At 53.2% G+C, this 27,407-nt stretch overlaps 4 protein-coding genes across 4 annotated transcripts in view; all 4 read left to right on the top strand.

The window, feature by feature from the left end:
- The window catches only part of LOC309883364 (protocadherin alpha-C2-like), a 156,014-nt gene that overhangs the window by 9,384 nt on the left and 119,223 nt on the right, over nt 1-27,407 (top strand). The gene's annotated exons all lie outside the window — the stretch shown is intronic.
- On the top strand, nt 82-4,957 carry LOC309883656 (protocadherin alpha-2-like; the record flags this gene model as incomplete). The annotated part of the gene is made up of 2 exons (XM_082771922.1): nt 82-4,374; nt 4,922-4,957. Exons 1-2 carry the CDS (start codon nt 1,333-1,335, stop codon nt 4,955-4,957), a joined length of 3,078 nt encoding a protein of 1,025 aa, XP_082628048.1. The 5' UTR covers nt 82-1,332.
- LOC309883654 (protocadherin alpha-2-like) lies at nt 8,162-14,642 on the top strand (the record flags this gene model as incomplete). The annotated part of the gene is made up of 2 exons (XM_082771915.1): nt 8,162-14,129; nt 14,508-14,642. Exons 1-2 carry the CDS (start codon nt 11,124-11,126, stop codon nt 14,640-14,642), a joined length of 3,141 nt encoding a protein of 1,046 aa, XP_082628041.1. The 5' UTR covers nt 8,162-11,123.
- LOC309883653 (protocadherin alpha-2-like) lies at nt 18,874-24,963 on the top strand (the record flags this gene model as incomplete). The annotated part of the gene is made up of 2 exons (XM_082771914.1): nt 18,874-23,490; nt 24,889-24,963. Exons 1-2 carry the CDS (start codon nt 20,998-21,000, stop codon nt 24,961-24,963), a joined length of 2,568 nt encoding a protein of 855 aa, XP_082628040.1. The 5' UTR covers nt 18,874-20,997.

Here is a 27,407-nt window from a genome sequence, read left to right as displayed (position 1 = left end):
GCCAGTGCAAAACATTAAGAGTGCTGTTTGTGCAGGGGGGGAAGATCGTGGCAGTGGTGGGAGAAGGTGAGGCTCTGTAGAGCCTTGGTATGTTCATATGCAAAATATGTTTTTGAGAGACAGATGTATGTATTTTTCGTTGTTAAAAAAAAATAAAATAAAATGAGTGACAGACTTACCTGAGCTGTATGGAGGTCTTGGTGCCTGTTTGCAGTGGGCATCCAGGTCATTTGGTGTGCGGAAATGTACTTTGGTGAGCAGAATGGAAGGTGGAGAGGAAGAGGAAGAAGAGGTCTTGCGTTAGAGCAAGTCTTGCGTTAGAGCAAGTCTTATCTTGATTGGAAGAGTGATGTAGGCATTTGGAAAGCATTTTGAGAATGGAAAAAAAAAATGAAAGTAAAGCGGAGAGGAGAGGAAGAGAAGCAGATGGATTGAAGGAGTGAAGGAAAGAAAGGAAGCGTGAAGGTACTGTAGGATGACTGAAAGAAGTAAGAGAAAAGGAAAGAAGGAACAGAAAGGATGAAATAATTAAAAAGGAAGGATGTCACTGAAAGAACGAATGAAGAAACTGGAAAGAGGTGGAGAATGAGTGAAGAAAGAACATGAGAGAAAGCATGACAGAAGGAAGGAAGACATTGAGAAGAATGTAGGCAAGCAAGAGGCAACTAAGACTGAGAATGGAAGAGAAACAAAAGAGGAAAGAGAAATATAAGGAAGGAAAGGAAGCAAGAAAGAAACGAAGGAAATTTAGGAAAATACGGAAAGGAAGGAAGCAAAGAAGCAAAGACGGAAAGAGGAAAGAAGTGAAAGATGGATAATGATGAAAGAAGAAAAGAAGATGTTCAGAAGAAATTAGGCAAGCAGGAAAGCAAGCAAGGGAGAGAATGGAGGAGAAGCAAAGGAGGAGAGAGACGAGAAAGAAAGGAAGGAAACAATCAAACAAGAAAAGAATCAAGGAGGAGCCTCAGTCGGCGTGATGCATGCAGGGCTGGCAGCCGGTCGATGTGCGGGGAGCGGCATGTGGAGCGCACACTCCGCTCCAGACTGAAAGGAAGACTGAAAGGAAATAAAGGAAAAAAAAAGGAAGTAACACAGGAAAAAAAAAAAAAGGAAGAAGAAATCAAATGAAGAAATAAAGGAATACTGAAGGAACGGAGAGAAAGAATGAAGACATATGAAGAAGAAAATAAGGTTCAGAAAGAAGGAAAGAAGTGAAATAAGGAACAAAGTGAAGTAAGTAGCAATGTGAATGAATGAACAGAGTGAAAGAAGGAAAAAAGTGTGACAAGGAAAGAAGTGGAAGAAGAAAAAGGGAGAAAGAATGAAAGAAGTATGCATGCAGAAGAAAGTATGCAAGCAAGAAGCAAGCAGGAAAGCAGGACAGACAGAGAATGGAGGAGAAACAAAGGAGGAGAGAGACGAAGAACAAAGGCAGGAAGGAAACAAGCAACTAGGAGCATCTATCGCCGTGGTGCTTACAGGGCTGGGAGCTGGTCAGTGTGCGGGGGGCAGCATCTGGAGTGCGGCGCAGCGGGGCTGTTGCCCCCTGGCAGTCGCTGCTGTCTCGGGCTGTGCTGGGCTCGGTGTCGGTGTCGGCGCCGTGGGCGTGGCGTGTCCCGCGAGTGGCGGGGGTGTCGTGTCCCGCGCGGCGGTGTCGGTGTCGCTGGCGTGCTGTCGGCGGCGGGCGCGAGTGAGGCGTCGGAGCACACGGTGTCGCTGCAGGCTCAGGAACGGCGCGGGAGCGGCGGGAGGGCGGCTCCGCCCCGGGGCGGCGGGAAGGGCGGCTGTGCGCGCGGGGGGAGCGGCGCGGGGCGGGCAGGAGAGCGGCGGCGGCGGCGTTGGGAGCCGTGCGGGGCGCGGGCGGCGGCGGCGGCGGCCATGGTGGTGTGCGTGCGGGCCGTGGTGCGGGTGCTGGTGCTGCAGGCGGCCTGGGCGCTGGGCGGCGGGCAGGTGCGCTACTCGGTGCCGGAGGAAGCCAAGGGCGGCACGGTGGTGGGGCGGCTGGCGCAGGACCTGGGCCTGGAGGCGGGCGAGGCGGAGGCGCGGCGGCTGCGGCTGGTGGCGCAGGGCCGGCGGGCGAGCGTGGAGGTGAGCGGGGCGAGCGGGGCGCTGGTGGTGAGCTCGCGGCTGGACCGGGAGGAGCTGTGCGGGAAGAGCGCGCCCTGCGCCCTGCGCCTGGAGGTGCTGCTGGAGCGGCCGCTGCGCGTCTTCCACGTGGAGGTGGAGGTCACCGACATCAACGACAATGCCCCGATCTTCCCCGCCGCCACCAAAAACCTCAGCATCGCGGAATTAAATACGATGCCGGGATCCCGTTTCCCGCTGGAGGGCGCGTCGGATGCGGATATCGGAGCCAACGCGCAGCTTTCCTACACCCTCAGCCCTAGCGAGCACTTCGCTTTGGATTTGCAAAAAACGGAGGATGATACCGAGTCTTTATTCTTGGTGCTGAGGCGGCCGCTGGACCGCGAGTCGTTGGCCGAGCACCGTCTGGTGCTGACGGCGGCTGACGGGGGCAGGCCGGCTCTGACAGGCACGGTGGAGCTGTTGGTGTCGGTGCTGGATGCAAACGACAACGCGCCCCAATTCAACCAGTCGGTGTATAAAGTGCGGCTGCCGGAAAATAGTGAACGGGGCAGTTTTGTGCTCAGAGTAAATGCCACGGATTTAGATGAAGGCACCAATAGGAACATCTCTTATTCTCTTCAGAGCTTGTTTCCTCAGGATGGAAGAGACATGTTTGAAATTCACAAAAGGAGCGGAGAGATTCATCTGAGAGGTTCTTTAGATTTTGAGGACGTTAGACTGTATCGCCTACAAGTGGATGCAAAGGACATGGGAAACCCACCGCTGTCGGGTCACTGCAAGGTGGTGGTGGAGGTGCTGGACGTGAACGACAACGCGCCCGAGGTGTGGGTGACGTCGCTGTCGGTGCCGGTGCCCGAGGACGCGTCGGTGGGGACGGTGGTGGCGCTGCTGAGCGTGTCGGACCGGGACTCGGGGGCGAACGGGCGGGTGCGCTGCGCGGTGTGGCCGCCGGCGCCGTTCGGGCTGGTGGCGACGTTCGCGGGCTCGTACTCGCTGGTGCTGCGGGAGGCGCTGGACCGGGAGCGGGTGTCGGAGTACGAGGTGGAGGTGCGGGCGGAGGACGGCGGGGCGCCGCCGCTGCGCGCCAGCCGCGGGCTGCGGGTGCCGGTGTCGGACGTGAACGACAACGCGCCGGCGTTCGCGCAGGCCGTGTACACGGTGCTGGCGCGGGAGAACAACGCGGCGGGCGCGGAGCTGGCGCGGCTGTGGGCGCGGGACCCGGACGAGGCGGGCAACGGGCGCGTGAGCTACTCGGTGGCGGAGGGCGGCGCGGGGTCGGGCGCGGGGTCGGGCGCGGGGTGGCGTCCGGCGTCGAGCTACGTGTCGGTGGACGCGGAGAGCGGGCGGCTGTGGGCGCTGCGGCCCCTGGACTACGAGGAGCTGCAGGTGCTGCAGTTCGAGGTGCGTGCGGTGGACGCGGGCGAGCCGCCGCTGTGCGGCAACGCCACGGTGCAGCTGTTCGTGGTGGACGAGAACGACAACGCGCCGGCGCTGCTCCCGCCTGCCGGCGGCGGGCCGGGGCCCTGGGCTGCGGGCGAGGCGTCGGCGTCGGCGTCGGCGCCGGGGTCGCTGTGGGCGTGGGCGGCGTGGGGGGCGCCGGCGGGGCAGGTGGTGGCGAAGATCCGCGCGGTGGACGCGGACTCGGGCTACAACGCGTGGCTGCGCTACGAGCTGTGGGAGCCGCGGGGCAAGGGCCCGTTCCGCGTGGGGCTGTACAGCGGCGAGGTGAGCACGGCGCGGGCGCTGGAGGAGGCGGACGGCCCGCGGCAGAGGCTGCTGATCGTGGTGCGGGACCACGGGGAGCCGTCGCGCTCGGCCACGGCCACGCTGAGCGTGTCGCTGGTGGAGGGCGCCGAGGCGGCGCTGTCGGCGGCGGCGGCGGGGGCGGGGGCGGGGGCGTCGTCGTCGGGGGCGGGGCTGCGGCCGGCGGCGGGCGCGGAGGGCGGCGCGGCGGCGGCGGCGGCGGCGACGAACGTGTGGCTGGTGGTGGCCATCTGCGCGGTGTCGAGCCTGTTCCTGCTGGCGGTGGTGCTGTACGGGGCGTCGCGCTGGGCGCCGCGGGCGGCCGTGCTGGCGGGGCCCGGGCCGGCGACGCTGGTGTGCGCCAGCGAGGTGGGCAGCTGGTCGTACTCGCAGCGCCAGAGCCGGAGCCTGTGCGTGGCGGACGGCGCGGGCAAGAGCGACCTGATGGTTTTCAGCCCCAACTGCCCGCCGCCGCCCGGCCCCGCGGCAGAAAACGGTTCTGCCGAGAAGGGACCTTCGCTCTCCCCGTATTCCTCAGGCACGGTAGGTTGCCCCTTGTTGTTTTATTTTATTATTATTTTTGGTACTTCTGTTCTGTTTTCCGATGATATTTCATGGCACGTTGGTCATTGAAACGATGTGGATGTGGAAGTAATTTTACTTGGATTTTCATCACAACATGGTCTCTGCCAATCTTGTTGTTTACTGATGTGTAACATTTCTGAATGTTACTGTTTCTGAATAAGGACTGCAGTCCAGGAAGACATGGTCTGGTTGTGACTGTGCAGCAGGCACTATTGCAAGCCCTTTAAGTAGCTGACTGCTGGGCCTACTGTTGTTATGTTGTTTTCTTCAGGGCCATTTAGGAAACACTTTGTGTAGCTGGAAAAGCGGAACAGTCTTGGCCTCATGTTTTCGGATAAGTGATGCTGTGAAGTCCTCTATCCATGCAGGATGCTGCAAAGCTCTTGCACCGTCTGACACCGATGCCATGATGTTTGTCTCTCACTCCTTCCCCAACAGGGTTGTCATCTCTCAGAATGAAGTCAATACCCATTGACGTTAGCTGTCATTCCATCTCTTTTTGAAGGAGGCACACTGGCCTGTTTTAATGTTCGTCCTGTGAATCTGCAAGATGGTCTCTGTGCATATGGGACCATTGGCAGGGTTTTTCAGGTTTCAGATCTGTCATTGCTGGGAAGGGTGTGTGAAAGTTGGAGTGAGCATTGTGTTGGGAAGGGAAAGTGTGTCACCTGGCAGAGGTGAATATGGCAATGGCACTGAATGGGACCTGGCCTTATTCTGAAGTGAACCGTGACCTCTGGGGGGGAAGTCCCACTGCCTCAGGGAAAAGGAAATCAATAGTCTGCATTGCATGCCATAAGAGAAGAAGAGGTGCCTACTTGTGTTGAAAACACACATTCGAGAATGGGGGATCATGGGTGCCTAAAATGAATCTGTAGGCAAAATGGTCTCAGAGTGTTCCTGGGCAGGGCCATTTGCCAGCCTCCAAGAGACACGATTTGAAAGTCTTGCCTATGTGGAGAATGGTATGTGTTGTTGAAATGTCCAGAATATCATTTGAGGTATATGCCTTGTGAGAATTTTCACTGCATAGTTGTGAATCTCTCTCTCTCATCTGAGTTGTGTTGAACAAGATGGAAAAAAAATCACTCATTGCAGAGAAGTGGACCAGGAAGTGGAATGGGTGATTTCCCTTGACACAGGGATGTGTTTTGTGTGGAGGGCTGAAGTTGAGTTAGATGATGTTGTAGAGGGCCTTGTCTTGTGCAGGTCAGAATATGTGAAAGGAAGGCATTTTGAGTCCTTCCATATCCTGCTGTTACATGGATTCTGTGTAGATCTGCATTTGCTTGCGATCACTTTGTCTCTGCTCTCAGCAAGGCATGCCAGTTTCCCCTGTCTTTTCCCATGCTCCATGAAGCTAGATAAACTTTTCCACTCTGTTTACTTCCAGAAACTCATTGTTAAAAGGGAAGATGCAGCAAAAATCATATAATATTTATCCCATTTTGAGCATGCTATTTGTGTAGTTTGCAATAGAGAGGTAGAAGAGCTGAGCATGAGGACAGAGCAATAAACAGAGCAACAGAGAACCAATTTTTTTGCATCTGGCAAAGTGTTTTGTTTGAGGACAGCTTTAGAGGCTCTGACTGTGCCAGTTATATGCGTTCCGTGGTGACTGGCCTGTCCTGTGTCCTGGGAATGCTGGTAAATATGATCGGATGGTTTCCCTGTGCCCAGCTCATGCTCATTGCAACTGGGTGCAGTTGGTGGGTTGTCTGATGCTCATGAGACAGCGGTGTTGGAGTCTTCCTACTTTTCACACAAGCCTTGTAATGGAATGGGAGATGGGAGAACACTTTTGGTGTTCTACTCATTCTACTTCCACTGCATTGCTGTTCCTTTTTATGGAATTGTTGTGTGTAGTCCCCTTATGATGTTTTTTTTAACTGTTGCAAATATGTTGATCCCATCAGTTCCTGGTTTGGAGCTTCTTATGGAGGCTAGCTGTTCAGTTTTTGATATATATATATATTTCTGATAGAATAAAATCAGTGCAGATTGTGCTTCGTGCTTTCACAATGTGGGCTCCCGAAATCCTGTTTCTTACTGGTGTACAACATTTCCACCTGAGATTGCTGAAGGAGTGGATGATATGAAAAGTGGTGGTGGTCCTGTAGGCATTATTCTTTCTCATTCAGTTCATACTTGAAACCTTTTGACTTAAAATGATTTTAATGTTTGTTTGTTTGTTATTTGATGGGTGGAGTGGTAATTCCCTAATGCTGTTTTTTGAAGCTTTCCATCTGTGCTGGCATGCATCTAAGAGCTCCTCAGCTCCTGGTTTGCAAATACTCTCCTGGAGATCTGATTTCCCAGGGTGCAGGACAGAATATGCCAGAAGATGACATGGAGAAGAGGCCTGGCACACTGTGCTCCTCAGCTAGGAGCCTCTCCGAATTCCCAGAAATTCATCTGTGAGCTCTTTCTGAGGATGAGAGGCAGTGTGTTATTCATGCTGCCACACATCTGCCTTGGTCTGTGCTTGGAGGCTTTGCCAGATGTTTTCTCTGGGGATTCTCTTCCTGCATATGGATGAAGCTCGAGTAAGCTGAGAGCATGGCAGCATGGTTTATGTAGGATGGGACCTGTGTGGCCTCAAAGGAAGCAAATGGGGATGTGAAGGCCATGTGTGAAGAACGATGAGCTTCCTGAGGGCCCTGTGCAGTCAAGTTCTGCATGTCCTCACTCCCCGTTGTTCTTGTGGCATTCCTGCTTGTGAACACATCTGTCATTGGTGCTTTTAATCATGGCTGTCTGAACGTGGAGTATTGTTGCTCAGGGAGGAGCTTTTCCCACGACTGATAATTCTTCCTGAAGTGTCGGAAGTTCCCCAAGATATTCCTTCTGCTCTTATTGTTGGGAGGGACAGGAAGAAGTGCTGTTTGTATTCTCAGTGTTGTCCAGACCTTGTGGTCCAATGAAGTGGGATCGGATCCTCTGGTTTTCTTCTCTCCTGTAACGAAAATGTCCCACTCACCATTCCTCTCTCATATTGGAAATCTGTTGGCAATAATGGATGAGATATAGTCTGCTGAGTCTCAACTGCCAGAGAAGAGACACTTGGACAGTTGTCTGTGAGTGTGGGTGCTGGCTTCTGCACTGTTCAGAGTGGAGGTTGTCGTTGAGAGAATGTCATTGGCTTTCAGGTCTGCCTCTTGCTTCCCATGTGATAGGATCTTAAGGTACCTTGTGCTGAAGGTGACACGTGGACGTCCGTGGTTTCCTTGCTGAGAGCGGGAAGAACACTGCAGTTAGATGAGGCTGGTGAGGGCCTCATCCTGTGAAGGTCTGTGTGTCTCCAAGGAAGGCAATTTGTGTCAATCCCTGGCCTGATGTTCCAGGGCCTACCCAGGTTCTGTGTAGAGTTTAGTTTTTGTTTGCCCACTTGGTTTTCCTTCATCTCACTGTCCTGTACCATAGGCCTGGATTTGCATCAGTCTGTAAGATGGCCTTTGACACTTGAGTTCCTGAGCATGAGGAGTGGCTGCTCCAGCAGAAGTTGTATAAATGTCCATCAGGCCTGCTTTCACCATTTCCATGTGAGATTGCTGAGCCAGTGTTAATTGTTGAGAGTGCCATTTGTGCAGGGTGGAAGATCCTGGCAGTGGTGGGAGAAGGCGAGGCTGTGCAGAAGGTGATTCTATGGGTGGATTTAGAGCTTGATTGTGTTGGTGGGGTGGAGCAACATCCAGGTGTTGTGGCAGTGATTTTTTTAACTCCTTTTTGAGAAGGATTAAGCATTTGGCAACGGGCAGGATTGTGTTGAGTATGAAAATAAGCGTGTTTGTGGGAAATGGTGATGCTGGGTGGAAGTTGTAGTGTGGCCTTTGCCAAGAAGTGGGGAGGAGGGGAAGAAGTGCTCTCCATGTTTACTCTGTTGGCAAATCTTGTGTTTCAATGAGCTTGAATGGGATACTTTGTGGTTTTTGTTATTGTTTTTTTATTTGTTTGTTTGTTTTTCCTATCCTGTTTGATGGTTGCCTGTGTGACAACCATGTGTCAGGGAGTACATCACACTCTCCCATGATTGGGGAGCTTTTGCTAAGCTCGATGATTTCTCTTCAGGCCAGCTTCCCTAGAAATCACTGAAGATTTGAAATGAAAATTTCTCTTTGAAACCAATTATCCGTCCATGAATCTGTTACTTTTTCTGAGCATGCAATCGCATGCAACTGCTGATGCTACTGGTAAGTTGTTCACATGCAAAAAATATGTTTGAGACACTGGTGTCTATTGTTTTGTAGTTTAGTTGTGTTCCCTTTATGTTGGATGGACTGAACATTGCCTAGAGAATGCCTGTAGGTTTGGAGCCTTGTCGTGTACATGTTGGTACCGATGGGTTTCTCCTACTGGGAAGTGTCCGTTCCCATGGTGTCTTTGTGGAGTGAGAAATAGAGGAAAATTCTAAGGAGACTTGATCGGGTGGGTGTATTCGTTGTGCACTTGACTTCCCCTCAGTCTTTGTACTTACATAGTTGGCCCCAGTGGAGATGGTACATCTCTTGTAATACGTCTCATTCCAAAAAGTGAACATGTGTAGGGGAGCAGTTTGTGGTGTCGAATGATTTCGTAGGTGTCCCACATCTGAAGGGAATTTTTTCCATCCAGCTTCCCTGGGAATCTGTAATAACGTTTGATGAAATGGTCATTTATAAGCAATTGTCCTGTCATTGAAGTTCCTTTTTTAATAAAGGTAAGTGTCTCCTGCCTAAATAAGATGCTTTCAAGAGAGCAATGCACAATTTTTGCTATTTAACTGCAATATGTTCATGTTGGGTGGATGGAAAGGATCCTGGGTAATGGCTGTAGTTTTAGAGCATCAGAGCCCTGCTGCCTGGTCTTGTTCGTTTCCTGTTGCTTCCCATCACAGAGTGAGCATGTGGCAGGACAGTCATGAAAGGCTGCAGTTTGTGAAAGTGAGTGAAAGACTCATCTGAGCTGTATGGAGGTCTTAGTGCCTGTTTGCAGTGGGCATCCAGGTCCTCTGGTGTGCAGTGGCTCATGAGAGAAATTCCTGGGGGAACATGATCCTGCTGAGTGCTAAGGATGGTGTACAGAGCAGAATGGAAGGTGGTGAGGAAGAGGAAGAAGTGGTCTTGCCTCAGAGCATGTCTGAGTTTGATTGGAAGAGTGATGCAGACATTTGGAAAGCATTGTGAGAATGGAAGAAAAAAAGGAAAAGTAAAGAGTAGAGGAGAGGAAGAGAAGCGGATGGATTGAAGGAGTGAAGGAAAGAAAGGAAGCATGAAGATACTGTAGGATGACTGAAAGAAGTAAGAGAAAAGGAAAGAAGGAACTGAAAGGATGAATCAAGTAAAAAGGAAGGACGTCACTGAAAGAATGAATGAACTGGAAGAGAGGTAGAGAATGAGTGAAGAAAGAACATGAGAGAAAGCATGACAGAAGGAAGGAAGACATCGAGAAGAATGTAGGCAAGTAAGAAGCAACCAAGACTGAGAATGGAAGAGAAACAAAGGAGGAAAGAGAAATAGAAGGAAGGAAAGGAAGCAAGAAAGAAATGAAAGGAAGGATGTTTTGTAAAATACGTAAAGGAAGGAAGCAAAGACGGAAAGAGGAAAGAAGTGAAAGATGGATAGTAGTGAAAGTAGGAAAGAAGACATTCAGAAGAAAATATGCAAGCAAAAGAAGCAAGCAAGAGAGAGAATGGAGGAGAAGCAAAGGAGAAGAGAGATTGGAGGATGTTGTCCTCATGAGTGCTGAGGAACCCTGTACAGAGCTCAATGAAAGGCCATGAGGAAGCTGAAGAAGAGAGTTTGGCTGAGGTCATGGCTGTGCTTGATGGTGCGCTTGATGTTGTAGGCATTTGGACAGCGTTTTGATAAAGGAGGGGAAAAAAGTGAAGGAAGATGCAAAAAGGGCAAGGAGGGAAATAGAAAGGTTATGAAGGCTAATATAAAGAAAGGAAACATGAGAAGTATAGAGGAAAGGAAGAGAAGCAAATGGATAGAAGGAGTAAAAGAAAGAAAGAAACCAGGAATAAGTTGTAAGACTGAAAGTAGGAATTGAAGGACTGAAAGAAAATAAAAGAAAAAAAAGGAAGGAGCATGTAAAGAAAAAGGAAAAAGAAATCGAATTAGAAAATAAAAACAAAGGAATAACAATGGAAAAGAGAAAGAATGAAGGTATATCAAGAAGGAACAAAGTTGCAGAAAGAAGGAAAGAAGTGAAGAAAGAAAAGAAGATGTCGAGAAGAACGCAGGCAAGGAAGAAGCAAGCAGGAAAGCAAGCAAGAGAGAGAATGGAGGAGAAGCAAAGGAGGAGAGAGACGAGAAAGAAGGGAAGGAAACAAGCAAGCAAGAAAAGAATCAAGGAGGAGCCTCCGTCGTTGTGATGCATGCAGGGCTGGCAGCCGGTCGATGTGCGGGGAGCAGTGTGTGGAGCGCACACTCCGCTCCAGACTGAAAGGAAGACTGAAAGGAAGTAAAAGAATAAAGGAAGTAACATAGGAATTAAAAAGGAAGAAGAAATTGAATGAGAAAAATAATAAGAGAATAATGAAGGAACAGAGAGAAAGAACGAAGATATATGAAGAAGGAAATAAGGTTCAGAAAGAAGGAAAGAAGTGAAAAAAGGAACAAAGTGAAGAAAGTAGTAGCGAGAATGAAGGAACAAAGTGAAAGAAGGAAAAAAGTGAGGGAAGGAAAGAAGTGGAAGAAGAAAAAGGGAGAAAGAAGGAAAGAAGTATGCGTGCAGAAGAAAGCATGCAAACAAGAAGGAAGCAGGAAAGCAAGCGAGAGAGAGAATGGAGGAGAAGCAAAGCAGGAGAGAGGCGTGAAAGGAAGCCAGCAAGGGATGGGAGGAGCCGGTCGGTGTGCAGGGAGCGGCGTGTGGAGCGCAGCGCTGCGGGGCTATTGCCCCCTGGTTGTCGCTGCTGTCTCGGGCTGTGCTGGGCTCGGTGTCGGTGTCGGCGCCGTGGGCGTGGCGTGTCCCGCGAGTGGCGGGGGTGTCGTGTCCCGCGCGGCGGTGTCGGTGTCGGTGTCGCTGGCGTGCTGTCGGCGGCGGGCGCGAGTGAGGCGTCGGAGCACACGGTGTCGCTGCAGGCTCAGGAACGGCGCGGGAGCGGCGGGAGGGCGGCTCCGCCCCGGGGCGGCGGGAAGGGCGGCTGTGCGCGCGGGGGGAGCGGCGCGGGGCGGGCAGGAGAGCGGCGGCGGCGGCGTTGGGAGCCGTGCGGGGCGCGGGCGGCGGCGGCGGCGGCCATGGTGGTGTGCGTGCGGGCCGTGGTGCGGGTGCTGGTGCTGCAGGCGGCCTGGGCGCTGGGCGGCGGGCAGGTGCGCTACTCGGTGCCGGAGGAAGCCAAGGGCGGCACGGTGGTGGGGCGGCTGGCGCAGGACCTGGGCCTGGAGGCGGGCGAGGCGGAGGCGCGGCGGCTGCGGCTGGTGGCGCAGGGCCGGCGGGCGAGCGTGGAGGTGAGCGGGGCGAGCGGGGCGCTGGTGGTGAGCTCGCGGCTGGACCGGGAGGAGCTGTGCGGGAAGAGCGCGCCCTGCGCCCTGCGCCTGGAGGTGCTGCTGGAGCGGCCGCTGCGCGTCTTCCACGTGGAGGTGGAGGTCACCGACATCAACGACAATGCGCCGCTCTTCCCCGCCGCCACCAAAAACCTCAGTATCGCGGAATTTACGACGTTGCCGGGGTCCCGTTTCCCGCTGGAGGGCGCGTCGGATGCGGACATCGGAGCCAACGCGCAGCTTTCCTATACCCTCAGCCCCAGCGAGCACTTCGCTCTGGAAATAGGAAAAGAGAATGAACGGAATATCATACCTTATCTTGTATTAAAGAAATCTCTGGACCGCGAGTCGTTGGCTGAGCACCGTCTGGTGCTGACGGCGATTGATGGGGGCAGACCGTCGCTGACAGGCACGGTGGAGCTTGTGGTGTCGGTGCTGGATGCGAACGACAACGCGCCCCAGTTCAACCAGTCGGTGTATAAAGTGCAGGTACTGGAAAGCGCAGCGGAGGGTACGCTGGTGGCCCGAGTCGGCGCCACGGACCCAGACGAAGGAATTAACAGTGAAGTGACCTACAGCGCAAGCAACTTTATTCCCCCGAGTGGAAGAGATGTGATTTCGGTTAATCCGCAGACGGGCGAGATCCGACTAGTCGGTCCACTGGACTTTGAGGAAGTCAGTGTATTTGACTTTAGCATTGAAGCGAAAGACAAGGGGACGCCCTCGTTATCAGGGCACTGCAGAGTGGAGCTGGAGGTGCTGGACGTGAACGACAACGCGCCCGAGGTGTGGGTGACGTCGCTGTCGGTGCCGGTGCCCGAGGACGCGTCGGTGGGGACGGTGGTGGCGCTGCTGAGCGTGTCGGACCGGGACTCGGGGGCGAACGGGCGGGTGCGCTGCGCGGTGTGGCCGCCGGCGCCGTTCGGGCTGGTGGCGACGTTCGCGGGCTCGTACTCGCTGGTGCTGCGGGAGGCGCTGGACCGGGAGCGGGTGTCGGAGTACGAGGTGGAGGTGCGGGCGGAGGACGGCGGGGCGCCGCCGCTGCGCGCCAGCCGCGGGCTGCGGGTGCCGGTGTCGGACGTGAACGACAACGCGCCGGCGTTCGCGCAGGCCGTGTACACGGTGCTGGCGCGGGAGAACAACGCGGCGGGCGCGGAGCTGGCGCGGCTGTGGGCGCGGGACCCGGACGAGGCGGGCAACGGGCGCGTGAGCTACTCGGTGGCGGAGGGCGGCGCGGGCGCGGGGTCGGGCGCGGGGTCGGGGTCGGGGTGGCGTCCGGCGTCGAGCTACGTGTCGGTGGACGCGGAGAGCGGGCGGCTGTGGGCGCTGCGGCCCCTGGACTACGAGGAGCTGCAGGTGCTGCAGTTCGAGGTGCGTGCGGTGGACGCGGGCGAGCCGCCGCTGTGCGGCAACGCCACGGTGCAGCTGTTCGTGGTGGACGAGAACGACAACGCGCCGGCGCTGCTCCCGCCTGCCGGCGGCGGGCCGGGGCCCTGGGCTGCGGGCGAGGCGTCGGCGTCGGCGTCGGCGCCGGGGTCGCTGTGGGCGTGGGCGGCGTGGGGGGCGCCGGCGGGGCAGGTGGTGGCGAAGATCCGCGCGGTGGACGCGGACTCGGGCTACAACGCGTGGCTGCGCTACGAGCTGTGGGAGCCGCGGGGCAAGGGCCCGTTCCGCGTGGGGCTGTACAGCGGCGAGGTGAGCACGGCGCGGGCGCTGGAGGAGGCGGACGGCCCGCGGCAGAGGCTGCTGATCGTGGTGCGGGACCACGGGGAGCCGTCGCGCTCGGCCACGGCCACGCTGAGCGTGTCGCTGGTGGAGGGCGCCGAGGCGGCGCTGTCGGCGGCGGCGGCGGGGGCGGGGGCGTCGTCGTCGGGGGCGGGGCTGCGGCCGGCGGAGGGCGGCGCGGCGGCGGCGGCGGCGGCGGCGGCGACGAACGTGTGGCTGGTGGTGGCCATCTGCGCGGTGTCGAGCCTGTTCCTGCTGGCGGTGGTGCTGTACGGGGCGTCGCGCTGGGCGCCGCGGGCGGCCGTGCTGGCGGGGCCCGGGCCGGCGACGCTGGTGTGCGCCAGCGAGGTGGGCAGCTGGTCGTACTCGCAGCGCCAGAGCCGGAGCCTGTGCGTGGCGGACGGCGCGGGCAAGAGCGACCTGATGGTTTTCAGCCCCAACTGCCCGCCGCCGCCCGGCCCCGCGGCAGAAAACGGTTCTGCCGAGAAGGGACCTTCGCTCTCCCCGTACTCTTCAGGCACGGTAGGTTGCCCCTTGTTTTTCATTTTTATTCATTTATTTATTTTTCTTTACCAGTTCTTTTGTTTTCCGATGGTATTTCACGGCAGGATGGTCATTGAAACGATGTGGATGTGGAAGTAATTTTACTTGGATTTTCCTCACAACATGGTCTCTGCAAATCTTGTTGGTTACTGGTGTGTAGCATTTCTGTTGGAGACTGTTGAAGGACTGCAGTCCAGGAAGACATGGTCTGGTTGTGACTGTGCAGCAGGCACTGTTGAAAGCCCTTTAAGTAGCTGAATGTTGGGCCTACTGTTGTTACGTTGTTTTCTTCAGGTCCATTCAGGAAACACCTTGTGTAGCTGGAAAAGCGGAACAGTCTTGGCCTCATGTTTTCAGATAAGTGATGCTGTGAAGTCCTCTATCCATGCAGGATTCTGCAGAGCTATTGCACCGTCTGATGCCATGATGTTAGCGTCTCACTCCTTCACCAACAGGGTTGTCATCTCTCAGAATGAAGTCAATACCCATTGACGTTAGCTGTCATTCCATCTCTTTTTAAAGGAGGCAAAATGTCCTGTTTTAATGTTCGTCCTGTGAATCTGCAAGATGGTCCCTGTGCATATGGGACCATTGGCAGGGTTTTTCAGGTTTCAGATCTGTCATTGCTGGGAAGGGTGTGTGAAAGTTGGAGTGAGCATTGTGTTGGGAAGGGAAAGTGTGCCACCTGCGGAGGTGAATGTGGCAATGGCACTGAATGGGACCTGGTCTTAATATGAAGTGAACCGTGACCTCTGGGGGGGAAGTCCCACTGCCTCAGGGAAAAGGAAATCAATAGTCTGCATTGCATGCCTTAAGAGTAGAAGAAGAGGTGTCTACTTGTGTTGAAAACACACATTCGAGAATGGAGGATCAAGGGTGTCTAAAGGGAATGCTGAGGCAAAATGGTCTCAGAGTGTTCCTGGGCAAGATCCTTTTCCAGGCTTGAAGTGACACGATTTGAAGGTCTTGCCTATGTTGAGAATAGTATGTGGTGTCGAAATGCCCAGAATGCCAATTGAGTTTATATGCCTTGTGAGAATTTTCACTGCATCAGTTGTGAATCCCTCTCTCTCCTCTGGGTTGTGTTGAGCAAGACGGAAATAAAGCACTCATTGGAGAGAAGTGGACCAGGAAGTGGAGTGGGTGACTTCCCTTGAAAAAGGGATTTGTCGTCGTTGGGTGGAGGTCTGATGTTGAGTTAGATGATGTTGCAGAGGGCCTTGTCTTGTGCTTGTCAAAATGTATCAGAGGAAGTGAGTTTGACTCCTTCCCTATCCTGCTGTTGCTTAGCTTCTGTGTAGAGCTGCAGTTGCTCGTGATCACTATGCCTCTGCTCTCAGCAAGGCATGCCGGTTTCCCCTGTCTTTTCCTATGCTCCTTGAAGATAGATTAACTTTTCCACTCTGTTTACTACCAGAAACTCATTGTTAAAAGGGAAGATGCAGCAAAAATCATATAATATTTATCCCATTTTGAGCATGCTGTTTGTGTAGTTTGCAATAGAGAGGTAGAAGAGCAGAGTATGAGGAAAGAGCAACAGAGAAAGTTGGAGTGAGCATTGTGTTGGGAAGGGAAAGTGTGTCATCTGGCAGAGGTGAATGTGGCAATGGCACTGAATGGGACCTGGCCTTATTCTGAAGTGAACCGTGACCTTTGTGGGGAAGTCCCACTGCCTTAGGGAAAAGGAAATCAATAGTCTGCATTGCATGCCTTAAGAGTAGAAGAAGAGGTGCCTACTTGTGTTGAAAACACACATTCGAGAATGGGGGATCAAGGGTGCCTAAAGCGAATCCTTGAGCAGAGTGGTCTCAGAGTGTTCCTGGGCAAGACCCTTTTCCAGGCTTGAAGTGACATGATGTGAAGGTCTTGCCTATCTGAAGAAGAAAATCAATGGAGATTGTGCTTAGAGCTTTCATGACATGGGTTCCATGAATGCTGCTTCTTACTGGTATGCAGTATTTCCACCTGAGATTTCTGAAGGACTGGTGATATGAACAGTGGTGGTGGTCCTGTAGGCGACCTCCTCTTTCTCATTCAGTTCATACTTGAAACCTGTGTAGTAAAAATGGTTTTATAGTTTGTTTTTTATTTGGTAGTTGGGTTGTAATCTGCTTATCAAGTTTTTTGAGATTTTCCATCTGCATTAGCATGCATCCAAGTGTTCCTCAATCCTTGTTTGGAAATTCTGTCCTGGAGATCTGATTTCCCAGGATGCAGGATAGAATATACCAAAGGAGAACATGGAGAAGAAGCCTGGCACACTGTGCTCCTCAGCTAGGAGCCTCTCCGAATTCCCATAAATTCATCTGTGAGCTCTTTCTGAGGATGAGAGGCAGTGTTTTATTCATGCTTCCACATGCCTTCCTTGCTCTTGTGTGTTTCGAGTCTTTCCCTCGTATTTTCTCTGGGGATCCCTTTCTTGCCTGTGGATGAAGCTTGAGTAAGTCGAGAGCATGGCAGAGTGGTTTATGTAGAATGGAACCTCAGGAGCCTCCAGTCAAGTGACTGGAGACAGCAAGGCCATATATGAAGAACAATGAGCTTCCTGAGGGTCCTGTGCAATCAAGTTCTGCTTGTCCTCACTCCCTGTTGTTGTGATGTTTCTGCTTGTGAAGGTATCTTCGTGGGCACCTTTAATCATGTCTGTCTGGAGGTGGAGTGTTGTTGGTCAGGCAGGAGCTTTTCCCACTAGGGATGATTCTTCCTGAGTTGTCAAAATGTCACTGCAGTCTTCCCTCTGGTTGTATTCTTGAGATAGACAGGAAGAAGTGCTGTCTGTATTCTCAATGTTGTCCAGAGCTTGTGTTTCAATGAAGTGGACTGGAATACTATAGTTTTCATCTCTCCTGTAATGAAAATATCCGACTCCCCACTCTACTTTTTTTCATCTCCCATATTGGAAATCCGTTGGTAACGGTGGATGAGATGTAGTCTGTTGAGTTGTGGCTGCTGACAGAGGGCAGACACTTGTGTAGTTGGCCGTGTGTGTGTTGGTGCTGTTTTTTGCACTGTTCAGAGCAGAGGTTGTCGTTGAGAGAATGTCATTGGCTTTCAGGTCTGCCTCATGCTTCCCATGTGATAGGATCTTAAGGTAACTCATGTTGAAGGTGGCACATGGATGTCTGTGGTTTCCTTGCTGAGAGCAGGATGAATACTGCAGTTAGATGAGGCTGGTGAGGGCCTCATCCTGTGAAGGTCTGTGTGTCTCCAAGGAAGGCAATTTGTGTCAATTCCTGGCCTGATGTTCCAGGGCCTCACCAGGTTCTACACAGTGTTTTATTTTTGTCTGTCCACTTGGTTTTCCTTCACCTCACTGTTCTGTACCATAGGTCTAGTTTTACAGCAGTCTGTCAGATGGCCTTTGAGTCCTGTGTTCCTGAGCATGAGGAGTGTCTGCTCCAGCAGAAGCTGTTGTTGTCCTTCGGGCCATCTTTCACCATTTTCATCACAGATTGCTGAGCCAGTGCAAAGGCTTGAGATTGCCGTTTGCACAGGGTTGAAGATCCTGGCAGTGGTGGGAGAAGGCGAGGCTGTGCAGAAGGTGATGCTCAGAGGTGGGTTTGGTGCTGTACTGTGTCTGTGGGCTGGAGCATCGTCCAGGTGTTGTGGCAGTGATTTTGTGAACTCCTTTTTGAGAAGGAGTGAGCATTTGGCAATGGGCAGGATGGTGTTGAGCAGGAAAAGAACCTTGTTTGTGGGAAATGGAGATGCTGGGTAGAAGTTGGAGTGTGGCCTTTGCCAAGAAATGGGGAGGAGGGGAAGAAGTGCTCTCCATGTTTACACAGTTGGCAAATCTTTTGTTTCAATGAGCTTGAATGGGATCCTTTGTTGTGTTTTTTTCTTTTTTTTCCTCTCCTGTATGATGGTTGCCTGTGTGACAGCTGTGTGTCAGGGTCACATCACAGTCTCCCATGACTGGGGAGCTTTTGCTAAGCTTGATGATTTCTCTTGAGTCCAGCTTCCCTAGAAATCACTGAAGATTTGAAATGAAAGTTTCTCTTTGAAACCAATTATCCATCCATGAATCTATTACTTTTTCTGAGCATTCAATCGCATTGAAGTGCTGATGGTGCTGGTAAGTTGTTCATATGCAAAAAAAATATGTTTGAGAGACAGACAGGTGTATATTTTTTTGCAGTTTAGTTGTGTTCCCTTTATGTTGAATGGACTGAACATTGCCTGGGGAATGCCTGTAGGTTTGGAGCCTTGTGATGTGCATGTTGGTACCAATGGGTTTCTCCCTCTGGCAAGTGTCCCTTCCCATGGTGTCTTCGTTGAGTGAGAAACAGAGGAAATTTCTAAGGAGACATGATGGGGTGGGTGTATTCGTTGTGCACTTGACTTCCCCTCAGTCTTTGTACTTACATAGTTGGCCTCAGTGGAGATGGTGCATCTGTTGTAATACGTCTCATTCCAAAAAGTGAACATGTGTAGGGGAGCAATTTGTGGTGTCAAATGATTTCATAGGTGTCCCACATCTGAAGGGAATTTTTTCCATCCAGCTTCCCTGGGAATCTGTAATAACGTTTGATGTAATGGTCATTTATAAGCAATTGTCCTGTCATGGAAGATCTTTTTTTTAATAAAGGTAAGTGGCTCCTGCCCAAATAAAATGCTTTCAGGAGAGCAATGCACAATTTTTGCTATTTAACTGCAATATGTTCATGTTGGGTGGTTGGAAAATATCCTGAGTAATGGCTGTATTTTAGAGCATCAGAGCCCTGCTGCCTGATCTTGTTCGTTTCCTGTTTCTCCCCATCACAGAGTGAGCATGTGGCAGGACAGCCATGAAAGGCTGCAGTTTGTGAAAGTGAGTGAAAGACTCACCTGAGCTGTATGGAGGTCTTGGAGACTGTTTGCAGTGGGCATCCAGGTCCTCTGGTGTGCAGTGGCTCATGAGAGAAATTCCTGGGGGGACATGATCCTGCTGAGTGCTAAGGATGCTGTATGGAGCAGAATGGAAGGCGGTGAGGAAGAGGAAGAAGAGGTGTTGCCTCAGAGCATGTCTGAGTTTGATTGGAAGAGTGATGCAGGCATTTGGAACGTATTTTGATAAAGCAGGAAAAAATGAATAGGAGGAAGAAGATAATGCATAGTAAAGAGGAGAGGAAGAGAAGCAGATGGGTAGAAGGAGTGAAGGAAAGGAAAGGAAAGGAAAGGAAAGGAAAGGAAAGGAAAGGAAAGGAAAGGAAAGGAAAGGAAAGGAAAGGAAAGGAAAGGAAAGGAAAGGAAAGGAAAGGAAAGGAAGGAAACATGACGAAACTGTAGGAAGCATGAAGAAACTGTACTGAAGAAGTAAGAGAAAAGGCAAGAAGGCACTGAAAGGATGAAAGAAGAAACAGGAAGACAAGTAGAGAATAAATGAAGAAAAAATGCAAGAAAGAGAGAGAGAGAGAAAGAAAAAGAAAGGAAGGAAGTAAGAAAGGAAGGAAGGAAGGAAAGGAAGGAAGGAAGGAAGAAAGGAAGGAAGAAAGAAAATCATCGAGAAGAATGCAAGCAAGCAAGAACCAAGCAAGAACGACAATGGAAGAGAAACAAAGGAGAAAAGCGCCAGGGAATGAAGGATAGGAAGGAATGAAAGAAGTGACAAGGAAATTTACCAAAAGGAAGGGAAGGAAGCAAAGAGGCAAAGACGGCAGAAGGAGAGAAGTGAAAGAAGAGAAAGAATAAAAGTAAACGTCCAGAAGAATTCAGGCAAGCAAGAAGCAAGCAGGAAAGTAAGCAAGACAGAGAATGGAGGAGAAGCAAAGGAGGAGAGAGACAAGAAAGAAATGAAAGGTCTTGTCTAAGAACATATCAAAGGTTGATGGGAAGAGTGGTGCAGGCATTTGGAAAGCATTTTGATAAAGCAGGAAAATATCTTAAAAAACAAACAAACAAACAAAAAAAAAACAAAGGAAGAGGAGGAAGAAGAAAAGACGGGGAAGGAGGGAAAAGGAAAGGCTCTGAAGGCTAATGCAGGAAATGGACAAGTGACAAGTGAAGTGGGGAAGAAGAGAAACTAGTGGATAGAAGGAGATAAGGAAAGAAAGGAAGTAGCAAGATATTGCAAGAATGAGAGAAGGAATTGAAAGTACGTAAGAAGGTACAGAGGGATAGGAGGAAGAAAGGAATAGAATGAAAGCAGGAACAAATTGAATGAAATAAGAAACATGAAAAAAAATAGGGTAGAGCTAAATTGAAAGAAGATTCAGAGAGAAGGAAAGAAGTGACTGAAGGAAAGAATAGAAAGAAGGAAAAGGGAGAAAGAAGGAAAGAAGTGAAAGAAGAAAAAGAGAGAAAGAGGGAAATAAGAATTTATGCAGAAGAAAGCATGAAAGAAAAAAGGAAGCAGGACAAAAAAAGCAAGACAGAGAATGGAGGAGAAGCAAAGGAGGAGGGAGACAGCTAAGGAAGAAAGCAAGCGAGGAGGAGCGTCCTTCAGCGTGTTGCGCGCAGGGCTGGAGCCGGTCAGTGTGCGGGGGGCAGCATCTGGAGCGCGGCGCAGCGGGGCTTTCGGCTTTTTGGTTGTCGCTGCTGTCTCGGGCTGTGCTGGGCTCGGTGTCGGCGCCGTGGGCGTGGGCGTGGCGTGTCCCGCGAGTGGCGGGGGTGTCGTGTCCCGCGCGGCGGTGTCGGTGTCGGTGTCGGTGTCGCTGGCGTGCTGTCGGCGGCGGGCGCGAGTGAGGCGTCGGAGCACACGGTGTCGCTGCAGGCTCAGGAACGGCGCGGGAGCGGCGGGAGGGCGGCTCCGCCCCGGGGCGGCGGGAAGGGCGGCTGTGCGCGCGGGGGGAGCGGCGCGGGGCGGGCAGGAGAGCGGCGGCGGCGGCGTTGGGAGCCGTGCGGGGCGCGGGCGGCGGCGGCGGCGGCCATGGTGGTGTGCGTGCGGGCCGTGGTGCGGGTGCTGGTGCTGCAGGCGGCCTGGGCGCTGGGCGGCGGGCAGGTGCGCTACTCGGTGCCGGAGGAAGCCAAGGGCGGCACGGTGGTGGGGCGGCTGGCGCAGGACCTGGGCCTGGAGGCGGGCGAGGCGGAGGCGCGGCGGCTGCGGCTGGTGGCGCAGGGCCGGCGGGCGAGCGTGGAGGTGAGCGGGGCGAGCGGGGCGCTGGTGGTGAGCTCGCGGCTGGACCGGGAGGAGCTGTGCGGGAAGAGCGCGCCCTGCGCCCTGCGCCTGGAGGTGCTGCTGGAGCGGCCGCTGCGCGTCTTCCACGTGGAGGTGGAGGTCACCGACATCAACGACAATGCGCCGCTCTTCCCCGCCGCCACCAAAAACCTCAGCATCGCGGAATCGTCGCTGCCAGGATCCCGTTTCCCGCTGGAGGGCGCGTCGGATGCGGATATCGGAGCCAACGCGCAGCTCTCCTATACCCTCAGCCCCAGCGAGCACTTTGCTCTGGAAATAGGAAAAGAGAATGAACGGAATATCATACCTTATCTTGTATTAAAGAAATCTCTGGACCGCGAGTCGTTGGCCGAGCACCGTCTGGTGCTGACGGCGAGTGATGGGGGCAGACCGTCGCTGACAGGCACGGTGGAGCTTGTGGTGTTGGTGCTGGATGCGAACGACAACGCACCCCAGTTCAACCAGTCGGTGTATAAAGTGCAGGTACTGGAAAGCGCAGCGGAGGGTACGCTGGTGGCCCGAGTCGGCGCCACGGACCCAGACGAGGGAAGTAACAGTGAAGTGACCTACATCGCAAGCAACTTTATTCCCCTGAGTGGAAGGGATTTGATTTCGGTTAATCCGCAGACGGGCGAGATCAGACTCGTCGGTCCCCTGGACTTTGAGGAAGTCAATGTATTTGACTTTAGCATTGAAGCGAAAGACAAGGGGACGCCGTCGTTATCAGGGCACTGCAGCGTGGAGCTGGAGGTGCTGGACGTGAACGACAACGCGCCCGAGGTGTGGGTGACGTCGCTGTCGGTGCCGGTGCCCGAGGACGCGTCGGTGGGGACGGTGGTGGCGCTGCTGAGCGTGTCGGACCGGGACTCGGGGGCGAACGGGCGGGTGCGCTGCGCGGTGTGGCCGCCGGCGCCGTTCGGGCTGGTGGCGACGTTCGCGGGCTCGTACTCGCTGGTGCTGCGGGAGGCGCTGGACCGGGAGCGGGTGTCGGAGTACGAGGTGGAGGTGCGGGCGGAGGACGGCGGGGCGCCGCCGCTGCGCGCCAGCCGCGGGCTGCGGGTGCCGGTGTCGGACGTGAACGACAACGCGCCGGCGTTCGCGCAGGCCGTGTACACGGTGCTGGCGCGGGAGAACAACGCGGCGGGCGCGGAGCTGGCGCGGCTGTGGGCGCGGGACCCGGACGAGGCGGGCAACGGGCGCGTGAGCTACTCGGTGGCGGAGGGCGGCGCGGGGTCGGGCGCGGGGTCGGGCGCGGGGTGGCGTCCGGCGTCGAGCTACGTGTCGGTGGACGCGGAGAGCGGGCGGCTGTGGGCGCTGCGGCCCCTGGACTACGAGGAGCTGCAGGTGCTGCAGTTCGAGGTGCGTGCGGTGGACGCGGGCGAGCCGCCGCTGTGCGGCAACGCCACGGTGCAGCTGTTCGTGGTGGACGAGAACGACAACGCGCCGGCGCTGCTCCCGCCTGCCGGCGGCGGGCCGGGGCCCTGGGCTGCGGGCGAGGCGTCGGCGTCGGCGTCGGCGCCGGGGTCGCTGTGGGCGTGGGCGGCGTGGGGGGCGCCGGCGGGGCAGGTGGTGGCGAAGATCCGCGCGGTGGACGCGGACTCGGGCTACAACGCGTGGCTGCGCTACGAGCTGTGGGAGCCGCGGGGCAAGGGCCCGTTCCGCGTGGGGCTGTACAGCGGCGAGGTGAGCACGGCGCGGGCGCTGGAGGAGGCGGACGGCCCGCGGCAGAGGCTGCTGATCGTGGTGCGGGACCACGGGGAGCCGTCGCGCTCGGCCACGGCCACGCTGAGCGTGTCGCTGGTGGAGGGCGCCGAGGCGGCGCTGTCGGCGGCGGCGGCGGGGGCGGGGGCGTCGTCGTCGGGGGCGGGGCTGCGGCCGGCGGCGGGCGCGGAGGGCGGCGCGGCGGCGGCGGCGGCGGCGGCGGCGACGAACGTGTGGCTGGTGGTGGCCATCTGCGCGGTGTCGAGCCTGTTCCTGCTGGCGGTGGTGCTGTACGGGGCGTCGCGCTGGGCGCCGCGGGCGGCCGTGCTGGCGGGGCCCGGGCCGGCGACGCTGGTGTGCGCCAGCGAGGTGGGCAGCTGGTCGTACTCGCAGCGCCAGAGCCGGAGCCTGTGCGTGGCGGACGGCGCGGGCAAGAGCGACCTGATGGTTTTCAGCCCCAACTGCCCGCCGCCGCCCGGCCCCGCGGCAGAAAACGGTTCTGCCGAGAAGGGACCTTCGCTCTCCCCATACTCCTCAGGCACAGTAAGTTGCCCATTGTATTTTTATTTTTTTTCTTTACGAGTTCTTCTGTTCTGTTTTCTGATGGTATTTCACAGCACGTAGGTCATTGAAACGATGTTGTTGTGGAAGTAATTTTACTTGGATTTTCCTCACCACATGGTCTCTGCAAATCTTGTTGGTTACTGGTGTGTAGCATTTCTGTTTGAGACTGTTGAAGGACTGCAGTCCAGGAAGACATGGTCTGGTTGTGACTGTGCAGCAGGCACTGTTGAAAGCCCTTTAAGAGGCTGAATGGCGGAACTACTGTTGTTGTGCTGTGTTTTCTTCAGGGCCATTCAGGAAACACCTTGTGTAGCTGGAAAAGCAGAACAGTCTTGGCCTCATGTTTTCGGATAAGTGATGCTGTGAAGTCCTCTATCCATGCAGGATGCTGCAAAGCTATTGCACCGTCTGATGCCATGATGTTAGCGTCTCAGTCCTTCCCCAACAGGGTTGTCATCTCTCAGAATGAAGTCAATACCCATTGACATTAGCTGTCATTACATCTCTGTTTGAAGGAGGCACACTGGCCTGTTTTAATGTTCGTCCTGTGAATCTGCAAGATGGTCCCTGTGCATATGGGACCATTGGCAGGGTTTTTCAGGTTTCAGATCTGTCATTGCTGGGAAGGGTGTGTGAAAGTTGGAGTGAGCATTGTGTTGGGAAGGGAAAGTGTGTCACCTGGCGGAGGTGAATGTGGCAATGGCACTGAATGGGACCTGGCCTTATTCTGAAGTGAACTGTGACCTCTGGGGGGGAAGTCCCACTGCCTCAGGGAAAAGGAAATCAATAGTCTGCATTGCATGCCTTAAGAGTAGAAGAAGAGGTGCCTACTTGTGTTGAAAACGCACATTTGAGAATGGGGGATCAAGGGTGCCTAAAGTGAATGCTGAGGCAAAATGGTCTCAGAGTGTTCCTGAGCAAGACCCTTTTCCAGGCTTGAAGTGAGAAGATTTGAAGGTCTTGCCTGTGATGAGAATAGTATGTGGTGTTGAAATGCCCAGAATGCCACTTGAGTTTATATGCCTTGTGAGAATTTTCACTGCCTAGTTGTGAATCCCTCTCTCTCCTCTGGGTTGTGTTGAACAAGATGGAAAAAAATCACTCATTGCAGAGAAGTGGACCAGGAAGTGGAGTGGGTGATTTGTCTTGAAAAAGGGATTTGTCGTCGTTGGGTGGAGGGCTGATTTTGAGGTAGATGATGTTGTAGAGGGCCTTGTCTTGTGCTTGTCAAAAAATATCAGAGGAAGTGAGTTTGACTCCTTTCCTATCCTGCTGTTGCTTAGCTTCTGTGTAGAGCTGCAGTTGCTCGTGATCACTATGTCTCTGCTGTCAGCAAGGCATGCCGGTTTCCCCTGTCTTTTCCCATGCTCCATGAAGCTAGATAAACTTTTCCACTCTGTTTACTGCCAGAAAGTCATTGTTAAAAGGGAAGATGTAGCAAAAATCAAATAATATTTATCCCATTTTAAGCATGCTATTTGTGTAGTTTGTAATAGAGAGGTAGAAGAGCAGAGCACAAGGACAGAGCAATAAACAGAGCAACAGAGAACTGTTTTTTTTGCATCCGGCAAAGAGTTTTGTTTGAGGACAGCTTCAGAGGATCTGACTGTGCCAGTTATATGCATTCTGTGGTGACCGGCCTGTCCTGTGTCATGGGTGTGCTGGTAAACGTGGTGTGATTGTTTCCCTGTGCCCAGCTCATGCTCATTGCAGCTGGGTGCAGTTGGTGGGTTGTCTGATGCTCGTGAGACAGCGGTGTTGGAGTCTTCGTACTTTTCACACAAGCCTTGTAATGGAATGGGAGATGGGAGAACACTTTTGGTGTTCTACTCATTCTACTTCCACTTCATTGCTGTTCCTTTTTATGGAATTGTTGTGTGTAGTCCCCTTACGATTGTTTTTTTTTTTTTTAACTGTTGCAAATATGTTGATCCCATCAGTTCCTAGTTTGGAACTTCTTATGGAGGCTAACTGTTCAGTTTTTGATTTTTTATTTCTTCTGATAGAATAAAATCAGTGCAGATTGTGCTTCGTGGTTTCACAACATGGGCTCCCGAAATCCTGTTTCTTACTGGTGTACAACATTTCCACCTGAGATTGCTGAAGGAGTGGATGATATGAAAAGTGGTGGTGGTCCTGTAGGCATTATTCTTTCTCATTCAGTTCATACTTGAAACCTTTTGACTTAAAATGATTTTAATGTTTGTTTGTTTGTTATTTGATGGGTGGAGTGGTAATTCCCTAATGCTGTTTTTTGAAGCTTTCCATCTGTGCTGGCATGCATCTAAGAGCTCCTCAGCTCCTGGTTTGCAAATACTCTCCTGGAGATCTGATTTCCCAGGGTGCAGGACAGAATATGCCATTAGATAACATGGAGAAGAGGCCTGGCACACTGTGCTCCTCAGCTAGGAGCCTCTCCAAATTCCCAGATATTCATCTGTGAGCTCGTTCTGAGGATGAGAGGCAGTGTGTTGCTCATGCTGCCACACAACAGCCTTGGTCTGTGCTTGGAGGCTTTGCCTGATGTTTTCTCTGGGGATTCTCTTCCTGCATATGGATGAAGCTTGAGTAAGCTGAGAGGATGGCAGCGTGGTTTATGTAGGATGGGACCTGGGGGGTCTCAAAGGAAGCAAATGGGGATGTGAAGGCCATGTGTGAAGAACGATGAGCTTCCTGAGGGCCCTGTGCAGTCAAGTTCTGCATGTCCTCACTCCCCGTTGTTCTTGTGGCATTCCTGCTTGTGAAGACATCTGTCATTGGTGCCTTTAATCATGTTTGCCCGAATGTGGAGTATTGTTGCTCAGGCAGGACCTTTTCCCACTATTGACAATTCTTCCCGAGTTGTCGGAAGTTCCCCAAGATATTCCTTCTGCTCTTATTGTTGGGAGGGACAGGAAGAAGTGCTGTTTGTATTCTCAGTGTTGTCCAGACCTTGTGCTCCAATGAAGTAGGATGGGATCCTTTGGTTTTCTTCTCTCCTGTAATGAAAATGTCCCACTCCCAACTCTACTGTTTTTCGTCTCCCATATTGCAAATCTGTTGGTAATGGTGGATGAGATGTAGTCTGCTAAGTTGAGGCTGCTGCCAGAGAAGAGACACTTGGACAGTTGTCTGTGAGTGTGGGTGCTGGCTTCTGCACTGTTCAGAGCAGAGGTTGTCGTTGAGAGAATGTCATTGGCTTTCAGGTCTGCCTCTTGCTTCCCATGTGATAGGATCTTAAGGTACCTTGTGCTGAAGGTGACACGTGGACGTCCGTGGTTTCCTTGCTGAGAGCAGGATGAATACTGCAGTTAGATGAGGCTGGTGAGGGCCTCATCCTGTGAAGGTCTGTGTGTCTCCAAGGAAGGCAATTTGTGTCAATTCCTGGCCTGATGTTCCAGGGCCTTGCCAGGCTCTACGTAGAGTTTTGTTTTTGTTTGTCCACTTGGTTTTCCTTCATCTTACTCTTCTGTACCATAGGCCTGGATTTGCATCAGTCTGTCAGATGACCTTTGACTCCTGTGTTCCTGAGCATGAGGAGTGGCTGCTCCAGCAGAAGCTGTTGTTGTCCTTCGGGTCAGCTTTCACTGTTTTCACCACAGATTGCTGAGCCAGTGCAAAGGCTTGAGATTGCCGTTTGCGCAGGGTTGAATATCCTGGCAGTGTGGGAGAAGGCGAGGCTGTGCAGAAGGTGATGCTCAGAGGTGGGTTTGGAGCTGTACTGTGTCTGTGGTCTGGAGCATCGTCCAGGTGTTGTGGCAGTGATTTTGTGAACTCCTTTTTGAGAAGGAGTGAGCGTTTGGCAATGGGCAGGATGGTGTTGAGTAGGAAAAGAACCGTGTTTGTGAGAAATGGAGATGCTGGGTGGAAGTTGTAGTGTGGGATTGAGCAAGAAGTGGGGAGGAGGGGAAGAAGTG

Source organism: Aythya marila, assembly GCF_965140915.1.
Source record: "Aythya marila genome assembly, chromosome: 14".
NCBI classification, from domain to species: domain Eukaryota; kingdom Metazoa; phylum Chordata; class Aves; order Anseriformes; family Anatidae; genus Aythya; species Aythya marila.
Note: the sequence above shows the minus strand (reverse complement) of the source record. Positions and strands in the feature narration are given on the sequence as shown.